General features: G+C 39.5%; 1 protein-coding gene across 4 annotated transcripts in view; it reads right to left on the bottom strand.

Annotated features, from left to right (window-relative positions):
• The window catches only part of SPPL2A (signal peptide peptidase like 2A), a 28,567-nt gene extending 10,837 nt beyond the window's left edge, over positions 1 to 17,730 (bottom strand). Inside the window, exons 1-12 of one of the 4 annotated variants that reach the window (XM_040569381.1) lie at positions 17,525 to 17,730; positions 13,868 to 13,987; positions 12,497 to 12,679; positions 11,616 to 11,705; positions 8,334 to 8,467; positions 5,904 to 6,055; positions 2,863 to 2,959; positions 2,500 to 2,601; positions 1,719 to 1,800; positions 1,330 to 1,404; positions 549 to 605; positions 338 to 391 (exon numbers count right to left, since the gene is read on the bottom strand). In XM_040569381.1, the coding sequence (XP_040425315.1) occupies positions 338 to 391; positions 549 to 605; positions 1,330 to 1,404; positions 1,719 to 1,800; positions 2,500 to 2,601; positions 2,863 to 2,959; positions 5,904 to 6,055; positions 8,334 to 8,467; positions 11,616 to 11,705; positions 12,497 to 12,679; positions 13,868 to 13,987; positions 17,525 to 17,578 (1,200 nt within the window). In that variant the 5' untranslated portion in view covers positions 17,579 to 17,730. Of the gene's footprint in view, positions 1 to 337; positions 392 to 548; positions 606 to 1,329; positions 1,405 to 1,718; positions 1,801 to 2,499; positions 2,602 to 2,862; positions 2,960 to 5,903; positions 6,056 to 8,333; positions 8,468 to 11,615; positions 11,706 to 12,496; positions 12,680 to 13,867; positions 13,988 to 17,009; positions 17,029 to 17,524 lie in introns of those variants that run through there. The other 3 variants (XM_040569384.1, XM_040569383.1, XM_040569382.1) reach the window with 3 other exon arrangements.
• Positions 17,731 to 19,506: the final 1,776 nt, after the last annotated feature.

The following is a 19,506-nucleotide window of genomic DNA, read 5'->3' as shown; positions in this document are numbered from 1 at the left end:
AAAAACAGTTTAAGTATCATTAATTTATCATAACTCATGACTTCAAAATAGGTAGAACCTAAAGTAAAAAACCAGAAACCATCACAGAGAGTGGATAAAGCTTAAGGCAATATGCAAATTAGAATTTCAGATTTACAAATAACATATACACGCCAAATGTTGTCTTAAGTTATTTTTAACCATACAATGAGAATAGCAAGTCTGGATTATTATCCTAACTATACAGTATTGATATCCAGGCCCTGCAGAGAAATTTGGATAGTCAGGTTTTCCCCAAAAGAATAGTCTTTTCAGAGGGAGTGATTTAAAAATCCAGTATCTGAAATACAATCCTTACTTTCTCATGGGGAGCTGAGCGTTCAGTAGGGACTTCCACCAAGTTTCCATCATTCTAGGATCAAACCCAAGTCAACAGGTATTTAATACTTAAAAGAAAATAGCAAAAGCTGGCTATATTTTGTGAGAAAGTTATGCTGAAAAGCACGCTATGAATTAGCTACAAAATGTCAGTATTGTTATGTTGCACATATTAAAACAACTATTCATACCTTTTCACTGTTTCCAAAGGGACCAGCTGCAACTTCAACCATTATACTTGCCCCATTCTGAAATCAAATTTATTTTTCTATAGTTAATGGTTTAATATATCAAAACATTCATACTACATCTACAAAAACTTCTTGCACCTCATCTTACAATTCAGGATTGGAAAAATCTCAAATGTCAAAAGGAATACATTAATATAATAGTGTTATACAGTATTGTTTTACATTTAAAACATGTAGTCCAGTCTAAAATGACTAACAAAACCAAAACACACATGCACAAAAAAAAAAAAAAAAATGAACCCACCAGGCGTAGCTGGGTGTTTAGATAAAAATGCATCAGTTTTTTCTAACGTGAGCTTTCTGCTTCCAAATAGAAGAAAGTATGTTTGCATATAGTTCATACTACACTGCAAATCAACACTTCAAGAAAGTACTAGAGAGTGTTCCATAAAAGGATGTTGAAAGCAAAAGGAGAAAGAAAATTGGGGAACTGTCATTTCTCGTCATCACCCTGTCACACAACTGGGGACAGGATATTTCTAGCCATAAGACTGCTGGAGACTGGGTCATTTAACAAAATTTATCACACCTATGCAAGCATTATAATCTATGGTCCATACAAGACAGAAATTTAAACCACTGCTGCCTTGAACAGGAAAAAAGAAAAGAAAGTTAGCATTTCTGCATAGAGAATACTGAAAAAACACTCATCTGTTTGACAAAAATGCTGCCACAATAACCAGACATCATTTTGACTTTCAAGATAAATTCATGGACATACCTTCGTGATAAATGGTGTTATGAAGACAAAAAACACATCATATAGAAGGAGAAGGCCTAGGAGTATCACACAGGACTGGAGAGGAGAGAGAGAAAAAAATGCCACAGGTTTTCAAAGACTGCATAATTAGATTCTGGTACACTTACTGTATCACCACATTAAAAAACAAAGAAAGAATCAGAAGGAAAAAAAAAAAGAAAAAACCCACACCACACCGATGTTTTTATTCCAGCATAACATTAGAACATTTTTTTAAAATAACTTATTATAATTAAAATTTGTGCAAATTTATTGTTTTCCAATACTTCTTGAGCATTAAAAAGTTACTTCCTGATGCTAAACTTATACATGTGGCATTAAAATACTTTAAAATATGCAATTTACAGTACCTTAAAGTTGGGCATTTTCAGTGTTTTAATGAAGTTTAGGCAGAAAGCAACTCCCAAAATATCTTGCAAAATCCAAGCCCACCTAAAAATAAGAACACACTTTTACACATCGTCCAACTTACTGCTGGTATTTAAGTATAAAGATTTTTTTAGATTTTTCTGAAGGTAGCAAAATTGCAAAAGGGAATCGAAAACAAGGTGTGTGTGTTTTTTTTTTTTTTTTTTGTAAGTATCGCTACCAAAACCACAAAAACACTAGTTTCAAGATCAACAATTTTCACTAGCCTCTGATCGTAAATCGGTAACTGTTCTTTGTCAGTATGGCACAGAGAAAATGAGTACAGCAGAGGCTACAGCAGGGTCTTGCCATTCCCTTGTATGACTGCTCACTTGCTCAACACGTGTTGTTGACTGGAAGCCCTGCTTACCATGTGGCTCATGATGCTTCTTAGGATTTTACTGTAATACTTATTTAGGGTCTCTTGCCTATATTACCAGTTCTGCACTTTTTTTCCACTATGGTGTTCGTTAGCAATCAAGCTAGTTCTTCCTCATCTTCAAAATTTTTTGCAGCTCCAAATTACCACACAGTTCATTTGTATAGCTTTGTTCTCTATTACTCCCGTACTTATTAAGCTTCATAAATACTTATGACTTTTTTTTTTTTTAATAGGCACTGGAATTTAGAAGGATGCCATGTGCCAGAAAGAGTTACAAGATGGGAAGGGTTTCTGAGGACCTTTATTCATATTACCCTTTCAAGTTAGAATGTATCACTTACCTATCTTCGTTTCGAAATACTGCCCAAACAACAGCTGCTGCTATGCAGAATGCAGCCAGAAAGATAAGCCTCACTTCAATATTTTTGTTGCAACATGTAATCCTAAAAGGAAAATAATTACATTTAAAAAGAAAGCCTAAAACAGCCAAAATACATGCCTGTGCTGTCACAGGTCCTTAAGCTGACAAGGCATTCTCTCCTGGAGACCCCCCTCTCCCGCCCCTTTGTTTCATCAGGACTCAAGTGGGTGGCATTATTCATCCAACTGCAGACTTAAACTACACTCATGTTTTCACACTACCTCTAGTAGCAACAAGAAAATACCCAAAAGAAACCTTGTAAGAATTGAAAGGTGTCCAATACCTGCACTGCCCAAATGGTATTTCTCCGATTAGTGCAGCAAGACAGTTGTACAGGCTCGTTGCAGATGCCAAACAAAAGACTGATATTATAACATACACTAGATAAAAAGAATGGGTGGTAGGAATCAGTGACAAAATACAACAGGAGCAAATACAGCAAACAGGTATCAAACACAAGGATGTACATGTGATATAAACTGTTTACAGCTATAGTGCTACTTGGTACACTGGAGACCCCAGTCACAGATTACTGCAGAGTGCTAGATTCTGAAATGTCTCTTCCATGAGAAGAGTTCTCTTAAAAGCAGTCTTTTTCCTTTCTTTAAGGAGAAAGGTGACGTCTGATACTGCCTTCATATACTTTTCTTTATGTCTAAAACTGAAGTGCTCTTTTACAACTGCCAGCTTTCTCAATTACTGATAATACTCCTCACTTCAAATTTTCTCTGTAGTCATCTTGTCTGCTAATGTATAAAAATTTCAGCAACCTCTAGCTCTAACTGATGATTTAAGTAGCATTTTAAGATACTATACACCCTACCTACCCCTTCCAAAATTTCTGTTTAGCTAGGAACCACCTGCTTGGGAAGAGACTTTTTACTTTGTGTTCCAACTTAGGGTATACTGCGTATTCTAAGCACCCCTGAAATACAGGTGGACAATAAAAACAGTTGTTTACATGTTTTTTGTTTTTGTTTTATTGTAACAAAGGTCTGGCTAGAAATTGACTCTAACACCTATAGGGAATTTACTGAAAAATAAGCAAGACAGGTGTACTGGTTTTGGCTGGCATAGAGTTAATTTTCTCCATAGCATCTCATACAGTGCTCTGTTTTGGACTGGTGACCAAGGCAGCATTGATAACACATCGCTGCCCACCTGCAAATATGCTGAGGGTGTACAGGAAGTCCCCAGGACATTTGGAGTAATGTTGTCTGTCTTTCCAAATAACCATTATACATGAGGAAGCCCTCCTTTCCTGGAAGTAGCCAAACACCTGCCCTTCCGCTGGGAAGCAATGTTCCAACTCCTCATTTTGCTTTGCTTCTGCACACAGCTTTTGCTTTACTTATTAAAGTGTCCCCATCTCAACCCATGAGTTTTCTCACTTTTGCCCTTCTGATTCTCTCCCCGACACCACCGCAGCTTTTTGCTGGTAACACACCCCCTCTGGTACTTCAGTTACAGAATTGAGCCACAGGTTGTGAAGTAAGTTTAAATAATTTACTGCTTTAAGCAAATGCATTTAGCACCTCCAGTAAGGCAACAGAAAAATGCACAATTGTGTCACTAGTGGTGTTCTGCTTTAAAGACCATGATTATGGTATATTTGTAACAAAAGTTTATCCATGCTTGGGGAAATTCTGGTTTGTACATTCAAGATAGTTCTGTTGTAGTACTGCAAGGTGTTAAAGCACTACGCCATTGTGATTTCTTTAAAGATCATACCCTTTTAATACTTTTTCATTTGTAAAGTTATAAAAGGTTAAGCACGTTTGTAAGTGAACTCAGGATAGCAACGGAACCAATAAAAGCGAGAAAACCTGAGGGAGTGTCTGGATTTTTTTAAAAACTATTTGCTTTTCCTCCACACCCTCTGGTTTACTATGAGTAGTACTTTCAGATTTTGAGTTTTATGTTAACACGGACCTGCTCAGAATTCATTCCAGCTGCCAGAAAGGCATCATACCAGCAGCAACAAAATAAAAACAAGAAAACAGCCCAAACCTTAAGTTGTTATTTAAGTTTAGACATAAAATATGCAAGGAACCCTAGAAATCTATAAACATCTGGCATTTAGTCTACACAGAGAAGCTGGCAGCAAGGGAAGTTTTCTAGCTTTACTGACTACTCGATGCTATCTCCAAGTATTGATATTAGGACTCATATTCACACACTATAGTAGTCACAACAATGTAGTGGGGTTTTATCGTTGTTTGGTTTTAATTAAATGCAGAATTTTCCCTAGGACAGCTTATCATACCATGGGAACAGCTTGTGTCTGCTTCAAAGTGCAGACACTAAGGCTTCTCCACAAAAATCTGTTACATATTTGCTTTGAACCCTTCACATTTCTTCCTGTCCCCAACTAATTTATTATTCCTTTCCATTTCCCCTCCTTTAAGAGACCTCATTCTTCACTCCAGTCCCCTCTCCCTTTCTCCTTTAAGAGACCTTTCTCACGACTTCTTCCTAAAATTCACCTGAATCTAGGAGTAAACAGGAAATTTTTAAGCTAAACCTTTTAATCAAATTAAAAGATTCATCAGTCTTTTATTGTGACAAGTTTAGCCAAGGCAGCAATGCCCATAGAATCAAGATAACCAAATGTAAACAAAATCAGAAGTCGGCATGGTGAAGTTTCTTCCACAGAAGAAGGAGGGTAACCTGGTAACAAATTATTGGAAACAGTGAATTTCGGAAGCTCTCAAAATGAAAGACACATTGTTCACACTAGAAAGTGTGATTTAAAACAGTACATGCTTTCTGGTTGCATAATTTGAGGGCAGGAGGAAAAAAAATCAACAGTTTGGAAACTACGTTTTACTGGAATTGCATCATTCAAGAAATTGCCTTATTGCTAGTACGCCTCAGTTTATTCCATTACAGGAATGCCATTTAGCTTGATACTTCAATTAGGGCACTGCAACCACAACCTCAAGGTCAACGTTGCGATACCCAAAAAAATCTTTTACTCTAAAGGCTATTAAAGTGTCATTGTCATCCTCCCAAAAACATCAGCATATATCATATACTTTTGTTTGTGGGTTTTGTTTTTTTTCCTCGGCAGTCACCAGTTACCTCTCCTCTACATTACTTCACTCAGAATAAGCACCATCCAGGCACACTCTAAGGCACTAGCAGAAAGCTTCTTCCTTCTTTTTTAATTAGCAGCTACATCTTTTCAACCCTCTACTCATAGATGTACAGCACAATTAACAAAGTTACATTAATTTTAGTTTAGAAATCTAGCTTTTCAGACTTAGACACTTAAAATCATGCAGAAAAATAAGTCAAACGAGATTATCCTTTCTTTCTTACCTAGCCACTTGTAGAAGAAATAAAGTAAGACCAGCATTACACAACAGATGACGACGAACAAGATAACAGTTAGAGGAGTGAAAGTAACATTTTCTTCCTTTTTCCGTCTTGTTTCTCTCTCCCCAGGACTTGCTGTTGCTTTCAAGTTCTCACTGTATTAGGAAAATGACACACTTACTTCAGATGAGAGGTTATGGAAAACTTTTACTATGATCAGAATTTTTGATTACAAATCATTTTGACCAACAGCATTTAGGTCTAACTCTTATTATTATCAGAATTCAAGCTTTTCAGAAAAAGTGGTATGCTTTTTTGTTTGAGTTTCTCTCCACTGTTTTGATGGAGATGCGCACTTTTAGCTTAGCATAGATCACAAGGAAAAGATTCTTAACTGCCCTCCTTTCCAACAGTACAGGGATTGCCAACTTTAATGAGAATTCCAAATCAATATCCTGATCAGCGTGAGGAAAAGCTGTCCAATATAAATACTCTTAACCTCCTTTTCAGGATGCGTGCACTCAGCTTTATTAGCACATCACCTCTGACTACAAAGTATCTTGGGCTAAATGTAGTCAATCTCTGCGAAAAATTAAAATCCATGTGTTTAAAACCTCAATTATATAACACTAAGCATCTGCAAAAACACCTCGCGTTAGCAGAATGAAACTAGCTAATGACTAAATTCTTTTACCTTTATACCCCATAATTACAGAGTAAATGAACGTGTGTGTGTGTGTGTGTTAAATGAGACATTTTACATTTTCACCGGAAGTAAGATTTCTGTGCTTACATACTCCGTATTTATACCACACCATGCAAAATCAGGAACCAAATTGTTATGTTTTACTCTGTTCTTTGAGCAGGCAGCCCTACTACTCTTTAGTACAGGCGCTAGTGAAACTTGCCCATCAGATAGCATGTTCCTGACAAACCCCAGGGCCTACCTACAAAATGCTGAATTCAGCACTGAAACAACTACCTTCAAAAGAAAAAAGCCCATAGGAACAAGACACTTTGTTAGATGAATCACCTTCTCAGAGAACATGCTTTGAACAAGCAGCTTAAAAAAAAAAAAAATCACCCTAGACTTATGAAAGTGCACTTCTAACAAATTTAATGTAATTACATCTAGGATTTTTTTCCCCAATATGGGAGACAGCATCACATTTTGTTATTTTAGCATTCAGTGCAGCCACACCCCGAAGCACTGTAGGGTAAAAAGGAAGCATAATCACATCTAAACTTTAAAAAAGAATCCCCCCTTCTATTTCTTTAATCTCTAAAAAAAAAAAAAAAAAAAACCTTAATATTTGCATAACAACTAGTGGGAAAGAGGAAGACACAGTTATCACATACAGTCCACTCCCTGCTGTTGTGGGGAACAAAGCACTACAACAGAGAACAGGAGATTTAGGTAGTAAAGCACACTGACTGGCCCATTGCGTGTGCACAGACATCCAAGAAATGCTGCAGGATAATACCATGCTCTGAAAGACCAGCTACAACCAGTTCAACCCCAGACTAAAACCAGTTCTGTGAACCTAGTGTGCTTCACTTCACTAAACAAAGCTGCACACTCTCCCAACACTGTGCAGAAACCTCTCTCACCTGCTTGTTCCCTTGCATTTGCCACAAGCTATACCACACACACCCTTGTGTCTCATTTCCCCTGCCTAGTCCCAGAGCTGCTACTGCCCCAGCTCTGCTGCCAGATAACACACACAGCTGAGGCAGATAAGCCTGACTGGACTTTGGCTGGAGCCACCCAGACACAACCCAACTGTGCTCCCCAGTGCTGCCAGTGACAGGGCTGTGACAGGACAGTGACAGGACAGACATCCTCAAGGGTGCTGCTCAGCCAGCTGGGACAAGGCACTTGTACAGGTCCCCAGTGCAGACAGCATATACAGTTGTACCTCCTAGATCACTGGATTTTAAAGGTGTCGCTAAAATGCATGATATTTTGTCACGGATATTAGAATATTACAATGTCACGTTAACTCTCACTCATCCTGCCAAGAGCTGCATTATCACTCAAGGACTTTTAAAACCTACTGCTTAGGGTTCCCTGAAGACCTACTGAGAGATACAGCAGAGGAAGACACCAGGAAAGCAGAAAGGGAAGAGTACATTATGTTATGTTTTCTCGCATGCCTGTCAAACCAGTCTTCAGACTCTTCTCATCCAGAAATACTGTTATCAAAGACTCATCATTTTAAGCAGAAAACTCTAAGCAGTTTAGGTCACGACAGTTTTGTTATTTCTTAAAGGTTACATAGATGATCAAGAAGCTTAAGCATCTAATTGCACTTCGATCTTATAATTCTTTAACTAGCACCCTAAAAAAAATCATGTCTTACTAATCATAACTAGAGATTTCACAAAACTTGTAGTCCACATAATATAAGCAGTTCTGTTGTGCAGACTTACAGTTCTGCTACTCCACTCCAGTAGCCTCCTAGTGCCACAGTGAACACAGCAATTAGGAAGATGACAACCATACTGCAATCAAACTCTGGCAAAGGCGGTGAATATAGAGTCACATTAATGTCATTTCCAAGAGTCTGAAAAAGAACATACAAATTACTTCATAAAGACAAGAAAGAAATTATACTGCTTATTTTCCAACAAGGTACACAACATGATTTCCTCCTCTTAACCCTACACAATGGAACAAGGAAATTTTCAACTTAATGCATAACATACCCCATATTCTTGTCTTGGTCATTGTAAAGAAGCAGTGTCTACCATGCCACCCTCCCGGATAATCAGGTTAGAAAGCAGCCTTATTACTATTGCTGCGGTAAATATGGATACCACAAGGCAAAATGGTACTTCTTTGCAATCTTTCAATGCTTCTTAGAAGTTGTACCTACCCCTAACCCAAATGCTTTTTATCCCACAAATATACCATGTGCTACCAAAGACTTAGGTTCTGCAAGAGAACATACCTGGAGTCAATTACCTTGAAATACAGACTCACAGGTCCACAGAGATATGAGTAGAAGTCTGCCTCTAGCTATTGAGGCCACAAAACTCAGATAAAGGCAAGATGCTTCAGACAGGACACAGTAAAAACTCATGGTGGCAGAAAGATTTAAAAATAATAACTTTCACAAACAACTTGAGACGGATTCAAAAATAAAAGAAAGCAATCTCACGTAACTTAAATGCTTCAGCATGACTGAAAGGTGAGATTTAAACAAAGAAAGGAGATAATTTGACAGAAAATGAGAAAGGTTAGCTGTTGTTGAAGTCAAGGCACCTAAAGCAACACTGCAGTGAAAACAGACTTCAGAGGTGTGGTAGAAGAACAGATTTGTTAACAGCCTGCATGTGGGATACAAACAGAAGAAGAGATGAACACATCGGGCAAGTTTGGCTACAGGAAGATCAAACTGGCAGTGGTGAGACTGAATAGGAAGCTGAGTAGTGTAGTGGAATACATAGGCAATATGTGAAGACAGCAGATTCGTTTCAGCATCTGAATTATCTAATTACAGAATTAACCTTACTGCAGTCTAAAGAAGTCAATCATTCATTTGCCTCAAGTTACAGCAGTTCAGATAATCACATTTTAGAAAACATGAAAGAAAATTTAAGTGTTGGTGAAACACTACCATTGTATGAAGTGATATATATAACATTAGATAAAGGCAAAACAAACAAACAAAAAACGAATTACAGTATCCTGTATGTGGAAAACAAAGGGAAAAAAAACTAATGGCTTATACATTTTTAGTATTCAACTCCAATACATCTAATCCCAGTTTTTCCTTTCAATTCCATGAATCTAATAAAGCAAAATTCACATTAGAATCGAGAACAATTATTTCATTTTGTTCCGCTCTTCACTGAAAACTTCTGAAATCTCAGCTGCTACCACAGAGAGCACTATAATCAAATACAGCCCATCAGGTAACAGCTCAGCAAGAGAGCAGCTCAATTCCTAGAAGGCCCCCAACACTGTCAAGATTCCTCATAAACCCGATTCAAACGGTGAAAGCTAACAGAAATTAATTCTAAGAAACAGTAAAAAGAATGCTTATACCAACTAGCTCCCCTCAGACTGTGCTGTCTCTCTCTTCTAATTAAATAGAGATAATTGGAAGCCATAAAGAGCATTAAAATGTAACACACAGCTGTACTAGGAAGAATACTATGGTTTCCAGCTTCTAAGCAGCACATATTCCTAACAGCTACTGCCAGTAACATGACAAAACCATGGCAAAAAAATACATCAGAACTAGGAAATGATCACTTGTAGGCGAGGCTTTGTCTCTTACTACTTTTATGAGGACAGTTTCTTTAAGACAAAAATGTTTTTTTCCCCCTCAATTCAACAGCAGTATGAGACATCACCTGGCATACCTGTCTACTAGCAAAGTTATTTGGTGAATTATTGTAGCTGCACAGAAGCGATTCTATGTGATACCACTCTAAACCACACTAGCCAATCAAGTGATGCAGAGAAGTTTTAGAACAAATCAGGGATCTAAGCTTGCCCTAATTGCCCCCCACGTTAGCAGGGCACGTATAAAAATCACTCAGCTAAGCACACAACGCTTGTTTTCTTGAACAAATTTCAAGAAAGAGGACAACCTAAACCAAAACACAGTATTCATCAGTGATTATGGCAAACTGAGGAGTGTTACCGCAAACCTGCAAGTCACATCAATGCTCTACAAGAACCAAACTCTAATGGAAAAATAAAAAAAAAGGAGAAAACAACCAAAGTCCCAGATATCTCAGGACAGTTTCAGTTCACATACTTACCTAAGCCAACTTCCCACGGCAGCTCTGAAGGTTAAGAGCAGAAATGGTGAAACAAGCTTGCAAAGTCAGTCCAAGGAGCTAAGACTACACAGGTTACTGCTAGCCTCTGCTATTCATAGAAAAACATGTGCAGTGCAACTCTTGCCTAGCAAAGCTATTTAACACTAAATACACAAACAAAACAACAAAAAAGCAAACCACCACCAACAAAAATTCCACACCCAAGAAAACATAGTTTTCTTTAAAATTCTCTCCAACATTCTGTATCCTAATATTACACATCAAGGAAAAGAAACTAAAAGAAGAAAAAATGAACCACAACAAAACCCCCCTACAAGTGTAGGAGATACCACAACTGCCAGATTTTAAAGACATAAACTTGGCATCTCATCATGAACTCCTCAGCAGAAAACCAAATTATACCACCTAACTTGTGTATAACAGATGCTGTCATGCTATAGAAACAGAGCCTATGATCTTATAAAGACAACAAAAATAAAAATACAATATCCTCAAGATCCAACCTGATAAGGTACTGCTTGCTTGCAAAATATCATGCCGCTTGATACAAGTTCAGCTGTTCTAGTTTCTGTGCAAAAGGAATGGCCCTCTCAGCCTATAGCTCTTGACATTTGCCAAGCACCTGCAATTTTATACAAGTCTACTGGAAGGGTGCTTATCTTGTTTAGGATGAAGATTTCTAAGATTACCCTCCCACCATTATTGTTTCCCATTCTTAGCGTTCTAATTAAACATTCTCTTAAATTGACTTGAAGAAGGAAGTCTTTCCATGATTTAATACCCATCCCCTTCTGTGAATCTCTATCTATGCCCATTCAAATCAGGAAGACATTCATATTTGATATTAAATTTTATTTATTTGATCAAAACCCTAAGTCTATACCAACCACAACATGCTGAAATTATATTACTTACCAGCTGCATATCGACAATGTCATTGTATCTTATAAGAGCAACTGGTAGAGTCACATTTTCAAAATCAGTCTTGTTATCTGAAGGAGGAGCCTAGAAGAGAAAGTATCAGTGGTAAGTATATTGAGCCCAAACAGATGCAGATTATCCTTTAAATTTCAGTGAATTTGTAGGAAGACAAATTGAGCTAGTTCATCACCTTTTCCTAAGGGTTAGCAAAGACAGATGTGGTGGTAACATCACCTGTTTTGACCTAAGTACATCTGGATTCATCAAGGTTCCGTGCTTTTACAGTATTATAAAGAACAAACAAAACTTGCTTTTTAAACTTGTTTCAGAAACATAGGAAATAGTTTCACAATAATCACACAAATTCTGAAATTGCAAATATTTGTATTTGTATTTTGCAGCTGTAACAGAGAACAAAAAAAGCAGAAGTATCTGTAGCATCTCCATACCTTCTTTATTTCCGGCTTTGGATGAAATAGTTTACATTTGTCATGTGTTTAAAACAAAATATTATCTAAGATGATGAGGAGTTCAGAGTTTGCTGAAATTATGGGATGACAATGACAAGCATTTGCATTCATAAGCATGATTAAAGATACAAGCAACGGTATAAAAATACAGTTCAGCTGTGGATACTTTTAGATGATGCAACACAGCATCGCACAGAGCTAATTCAGAATGACCCCTCTGGTCCCTTGAAGAGCAGCAGCACTAGCACTGCGCTCAGTGGGGAAGGTTACCTCATGCTGGAATCCCACACATTCCTGCAGTCCTCTGCTTCTGGGACTTCTGAGCTATCTCTGCACAACAATGACTTGGACCAAATAGATAGGATGTTATTTCACTACAAAAGAAAATCATAGGTTGTAACTTACCAGCCTAGCTTTACTGGCAATCAACAGCATTTTAGCACCTGATCTTTGAGCAATTCTTGCTTTCTCCAGAAAAGTGCAGTTTCCTCTCATCACTACAACTGCTTTGTCCTTCATTAAGCCAGAAGGAACTTCAGAAGAATTGCAGAGTACTGTAGAAGTCAGGTTTTCCAGAGTCCTGAAAGTCTGCAAAGAGAAGAGGAGCAGAAAGCATGAAAGAAGCAAATCTGATGATGCAAACTTATCTGTAAGACTATCCCTAATTGGAGGTTTGCCAGAAAGAGGCATAACAGAAAGGAATAATGGATTCAGAAATATAAAATCAGTGCAGCAGTTTCTACAGCCGACAATACTGAAGGATGTTTAGAACACCATATAGCCGAAATATCTGGCTGTTCTAAGCACAGTTTCACAGCAGTTGTTGTAATTCAAACATACACCTCTGGCTATGTAGGAAAAATCACTGCCTATAGTTCTGGAGAATCCAGCATATAGTTTATGTTATTTCCAGATTTTTCAGGGGAACAACAAACAAACAAACAAAACAAACACACCACTAACTGATATAATGTAACCAGAGTTTTGAAGTGTAATACTTGTTCATAAACAGTTGGCAAACTTAAAAATGTATTACTTAAAAAAAAAGTTTCAGTTCAAGATGGACAATGATTTTAAACTTGTCAGTTTTCTTTAGTTAGGCATGACATCCCAGTGGCCAAAGTAAAACAGCAAAGATGTTTGGACTGACAAATTATTTTTATTCTGTTTTGCATTGAGTTAACCTGCTAATGAATGACAGAAGGGAAGGAGGAGAAATGAGAAAAATACTGCTGCCTTGATCACTTCCAAACATGAAGTATTTCCTGTTTATAGGAAGAATGCCTAAAGAAAAGATTTGTTTCTGCCTCACACCCAAGATCATCTGAAATATCTCCTCTTTCACCACATAAGAAAAGTTACAAGACAATTAAATGGGAGAGCAAACTGACAAACTGATATAAGAAATCTTTCACAAGTTTACAACATTTTTATAAACAAACAAAGAAAAATTTCACTCCCAAATCTAAAACTTGGATATACTGTTGACACCCAAACAAAAAAAAAATAACGTATTTAAATCTGGTTTTAAGCACAGACAGAATAGCATCTTTATAAACTTTAAAAACTGACTTTTTAAAGTACAGAAACATTCGCTACATGGATCTCTTTCTACTAGTACACAGAGATCTTTCATTTTTGGTGGTGGAGAATGCAAGAGCTAAGTATTCAGTATAGTATGAATTTAACACAAAAGAAAGTGAAGACCAGTTATAGCTGACCCACACTTATCTCGTGTTGTAGTTCTCTTAGAAAATATGAGTCTCAACTACTTACAGCATTGTTCAGGCTGTTTGGAAGAGAGATCCAATTAGAATTGTAAACTACGCAGTAATCCTTTGTTACTGGAGGTACACCATTTCCAGAAGCATGCAGGATTCCCTCATCTGCATTTATCTGAAATAAACCAAGGTGTTCCAAATTAAACAAAGTTTAGACCATGAGCGTACAGGTCTTCTTCTAAAAAGCTGTTAGGAAAGAGAAAGAGCTTTTAGAAGAAAAGATATACATACATTTAATTTACTTGTACAATGACTAACTCCACGAGAGATAGGTAGCTGGGGAGCAGGATGGAAAACTAGTGAGGAGCTAGTCAGATTCAGAACCCTGTACCTTCCAAAAGAAGCGTATGATTTTACATAGAAAGGCATTAAAACAGGATATAGAAAAGTAGATTAAAGTCCTTGCTTGTTTGCAGAATTTAGAATATCCCCTACTAGTAAAGGTATTACATTGCAATACCTAGAATAGCTTCTAATCAAATAATTTTAAGCACAGAGACCAATCACTGTACTTTAAGAAGAATTTGTCTAAAGAAATCCTGGTCTCTCACTGAGATAATCTGATCAGATTACTCTCAAAGTCCCTCAGGTAACATAATTACTAAAATTAACAGAGGTTTTAAAATGTATATGTATTTTATAGTAAGTACAAGAAATTAACATACACTTACAGTATACTACTTAATATATATTGCTTTATACTATACATATAAGTACATAAAAGTAATGTATAGTACATGAGTTATCCCAGCGTTAATATATTAATAAAGGCCAGGTTTCTACGTGGATCAACAAACTGATTGAGGATTAGATGTAGTTACAGCTGCAGAGTAGTGAAAACAAATAAGCGTCATTTGTATCTCAAGCATCTCCTTAAGAAAATGCTGGATAATCTCATTTTGACTGTTTTTTCTTGAGAAAGAGACTGACCTTAACAGGAAGTATCGATATATTAAAAAAGAAAGAAAAAAATATCCTGTTGTAGACTGCAGGTTTGTCTGAAAGAATACTGAGATACTAAGCTAAAAGCAGGCATGGCTGGGGGTTGAAATCCCAAATGTTTGGCAGATGTACAACGCTAATCAATGCATGCTACAGAAGTATTTCTTCTCAGGCTAACATTCTACGGCAAGTGAGACCTACTAAGAAAAGAAAAACATGTGATGATATTGTTCCTGAGGTTTATGTCTGCCTGGTTTGAATAGCAAGAAACCTTCTTCAGAGGAATCCATTATATTTGCCATAGTGCGTGAACATCTGCTGGGAGAACTGTGTCAGAGGGCCTGAGCACATTAACTGTTTAACATACAACAGTTCTTCGGATGTCAGCTAAAATAAATTGTTCCATAATTTATGACCAGTACAAAATTATCGAGCTTTCCTCTCAAATGTACTCATCAGAAAGTATAAACCAATGGCAAATTAAAAGCAAAAAACTTCTAACAGGTGCAAAACCTGTTAGACATTTCCATCCATTGAAAGCTCCTTCTGTTCCACGAAGTAAAATAAGAATTTTCTGTGCTCCAGAAAATCAAGTGTTAATGCTACACAAGCACAAGTCTGTCTAAAAGAAGTGATTACTTGCTTATTTGATACGCATGTTTTGTTTGGCAAGCTTCCCTGCTCTAGGGATGAATCGGAGAATACAATTCTTGCTCACAAGATGGGGGAGGGAATACCAGAGCATGATGTTTACCCTGGTGCTGCTCTAAAGAGCATTTAGAAGTTAAAAAAATAAAATAGAATGGCTCAGGTTGGAAAGGGCCTTAAAGATCATCTAGTTCCAACCCCGCTGCCACGGGCAGGGAAATAAACATGACACGCTACACCTCATTTGGAACATCCCTATTGAAGTTACAATGCATCCTACTGAACTTTTAGTGTTTTACAATTACTTTAGTTTCCTTGTTTCACAATGGATAAGGGCTACTTGCTGGGATACATTGCCTGTCCATAGGCTGACTTGTTCCAGCATAAAAATGTTTACACCTGAAATAAAGGCATAACAGCTGTCTCTAACTAAAGGTGTATCATCAACTTTTACTTTCAAGTTCAGACAATTCTCAATGGCCCCTCACCTTCAAACAGATTTCATCCTGTTTTTGACAGGTGGTTTTCTCATTTCCCTCCTTCCTTTACCACCTTTAAACTGTTCTTGTATAACTCCTTATCTTTCACAGAAAAGAAGCCATCTCACAGTGTCTCTTAATCCTTATTTTTCCTAATACATACCCCTGTCACAGCAGGGGTCTAAGCTTGGGCTGACTGTTCCACTTACAAGTGTAGTGGTAACCCCATCACGTAGAACACGTGAAGTTATGGGAACCAGGGGAGAGAGTGACCAAGCCAAGCCTGTATTTACAATACCCATCACATTTAGCATCTAGATAAGACACAAGAAACTCAAATGTGCAGAACAGGAACAAGGTATTTTGTATGTAGCAAGTAACAACACGAACCTCAGAGAAATGTAAAAAGGTAGAAAAAACGAGGCATGAACAGCACAAGCAGCATCTTGCAGTTCTGCCATTGGCACTGTGACACAAACACTCCTTCCCTGGGGGCATCGTGACCAGGGGAGCAAGCGCCTGGCTCCTTCCCCGCACATCAGCGCTATCTCCTCACCTTGTCACTCTTAGGGTACTGATCTTGAGGCTCAAGGAGCTGACCTAACTGCTCACCGCTGCTAGAACCGGCCCGTTGAAGCATTTGTAGAGCAAAAATGGCAGGACACAGGGCCTGGAGTTTTACAGGCAGGCAGGAAAAGTCCTTTCCTCTGTCAGCAGCAACAAACCATTGGGTTAGGATCAGGGAGTAAAGGCACTGTTCAGAAAACCCTAATACAACTGATGAGAGCTGCGCGGGGCTCACAAACAGCAAGGGAGCACTTTGCAGGGATGGACACAAGCTACTTCGCCCAATGCAATTCTCAAGGTGATTAAAAAAAAAACAACAAACAAACAAGAAAAACACAAACACTGTGCTCCACACCTGCTGTTGTGAATATCAAGCTGTGACTGCCTACACAGGGAAGTACTCTGGATCCTGCCTTACCAAAACAAGCACAACTTACGTTAAAAAAACAAGAAACAAAGAAAACAGACACCTTAGTGGAGCAGTACTTAATGGAGGCATACCCTTTACATGGCTTCAACAGATTATGAAGGGTTTTGGCTTCCGTATTTCACCTGCCAGAAGGGGAAGGGTAGGCAGAAGGGCAGCTACCGGGCTCCCAACACACCGCACATCAGGATGTGGGGAAAAGCTGCCAGGACGCCCCATAAAGCAACCAAAACGTCACGTAGGACGACCGAACAAACATAAAACCAGGATACAAGCACACCACAAGCTCTCCCCCACCACCCGCAGCCTGATTTAGACACCTCTACCAAAAAGGGAGCACAGGGAGCGCTCCTCACCCGAGCCCCCAACGCCAGGCCGGGGCCGGGGAGCGGGGGGCCCAGCTGAAGACAGGCAGCTCGGGAGGGCTGCAACGGCCTCGGCCCGACCCAAACCGGACCCGGAGCGCTGCGGGGCCGCGTCCGGGTCCGGAGGCCCCCCCGCAGCACCGTGCGGAGGAAGGGGCGGTTGGCAGCGCCCGGCCCGGCCCCGCCGCCTCCCCCAGCTCTCCCGGCCCGGCGCGGCCCCTCACCGGCGGCAGCAGCAGGCCCCACAGCGCGGCGCACAGCAGCCCGGCAGCCCTCATCTTCCTCGGCCGCTGCCGGGGACCTCGCAGCGCCGCCGGCTCCCGGAGCGGCTCCACTTCCTCTTCCGTCCCCCGCGGCCGCTGGGGGCTGCAGCCGCCGGCCCGAACGCCGCGGCCCCTCTGTGAGGCCGGCTGGCCCCGGCCTCGGGGCGGCGCTGCCGCGGGAGGCCCGGGGTGCCCGCGGCCTCCCTCAGCCCGGGAGGGCTCGAAGCGGGGCTGTGGTGAGGAACCGGCGCCACCCGCCCCTGTTTTGGGTCGAAGCTGGGCGCTCTGCTCTTCTCAGGGCACGCAGAAGCTGGTTTCTGCCTAGCGGCTCCGAGGTGTTGAGCTTTAGTTACCTACCGCTGCCATCATAAACCAAAGGAGACGGTCGGGCTTGCCCCAACTCTCCAGAGACAAATCTGTTTCACCTCCCTTCAGTCTTTTTGGGATGAGCGGGCACAAATACAGAGCCATGGGAGAGCAGTACAAGGAGGAGGGTGGACTGCAAAGCATGACCCATAACAAATGGTTGAGGGAATGGCACCGTTTGCCCTTAAAAGTCTTTCAGAAAAGAAGTGTTTTCCAGGCTGTGACTGCTAGAAGGACTGCGGTGCACTGGATGTAAGAACCAGCATGATTTGCAGGAAGGAGGTACGCTGAAGCAGCTCAGTGATTTACCAGCTAAGGAAGTTGTGCAATGTCTTTCACTGAAAGCTTTTAAGAACTGGTTGGGCAGCCCCCTTCCACCCCTTCCCAAAGGGCCCGAGCCTGTCTTGAGCCCAGCACACACGAGAAAGCGGAACAAAGATAAGAAAGATTATTGGAGAAAGGAGAAGATGTGGCCATGAGAGAGAGAACAAGGGAGAAATGAAAAATAAGAGGCAAGGCCTCTAAGAGGAGTGGTGAGCTACAGTCTATCAGTAGTAAGTGAAAGCCTCAAGAGGGTAAACCATTTTTCTTGAGTTAGTCACAAACTAACAGTGGTTATTAGTTATAACTACTGGAGAAGGAAGTTTTGCACATACATATTTCCCTCTATGTGAATTTAAGGACAGAGCCATGTAAAGCATCTCCAGGGAACACTTCCCACCACATTACAGCTAATTTTCAGTAAGCTGTTCTGTTGGTGTAAACATCAGAATAACATTTACATACCTGTAGAAAAAAACAGTATTTTGATTGATACAGTTACTCTGACAATAACAGGTAAGGTGTTGTGGTTTTGTTTTGTTTGTTGGTTTTTTTTTTCAGTGACAATTTGCAATTCATTCATGTATCAACAAACGAACAGACTTATACATCTTGTAGATTTGCTAAGCTGCAAAAGTCTGACTAACATTTCAATATGCTTAAACAGTGCAAGATAAAGGTACGCCATGACACAGCTAACAATTCATATTCCATGCGGAATTGGTATTTAAAGGACAGCTAGTACATTGTCCATCTGTGTATTTCTATATCGGTGCTGTTGTCAGAGTAACCGTGACATGTTACACTGTCTGCTACCTCTTCTTTCAAATCTAAGTAGATCTGGATAAGAGATTGGTACAGATGAATACAGATTACTTGAATAAATCCCTCAATTCTGTAAAGAGATAAGGGTATGTGTATGATGATGTATTTGAGGCATGGAAGAGGTGCTTAATTTGAACTGCAAGTATGTAGCTGCTCACAAGATCAGATTCCTGGTAGTATCAAGACACCCTACCAGATACTAATCCATCTCCTTGTGTTCCCTATGAAACCACAGCAGCTGAAAATATTCTTATTCTGTCTGCGGCTGAAAATAAATGGGCTGAGTAAAGACCATTTTTTGGGAGAGCAATTTCCTTTAAGTAAACGGAAATCATATTCCCAGTATGTTTGGTTTGTTCTCCCCTGCCTTGATAGATGTTTAAAGATGCTGCACAAATATCTCTCTTACTTTAAACACATTCCCTACAGTC

Source organism: Cygnus olor, chromosome 11 (assembly GCF_009769625.2).
Source record: "Cygnus olor isolate bCygOlo1 chromosome 11, bCygOlo1.pri.v2, whole genome shotgun sequence".
In the NCBI taxonomy this organism is placed as follows: domain Eukaryota; kingdom Metazoa; phylum Chordata; class Aves; order Anseriformes; family Anatidae; genus Cygnus; species Cygnus olor.
The sequence above is the reverse complement of the archived record's forward strand: the minus strand, read 5'-3'. Positions and strand labels throughout refer to the sequence as shown.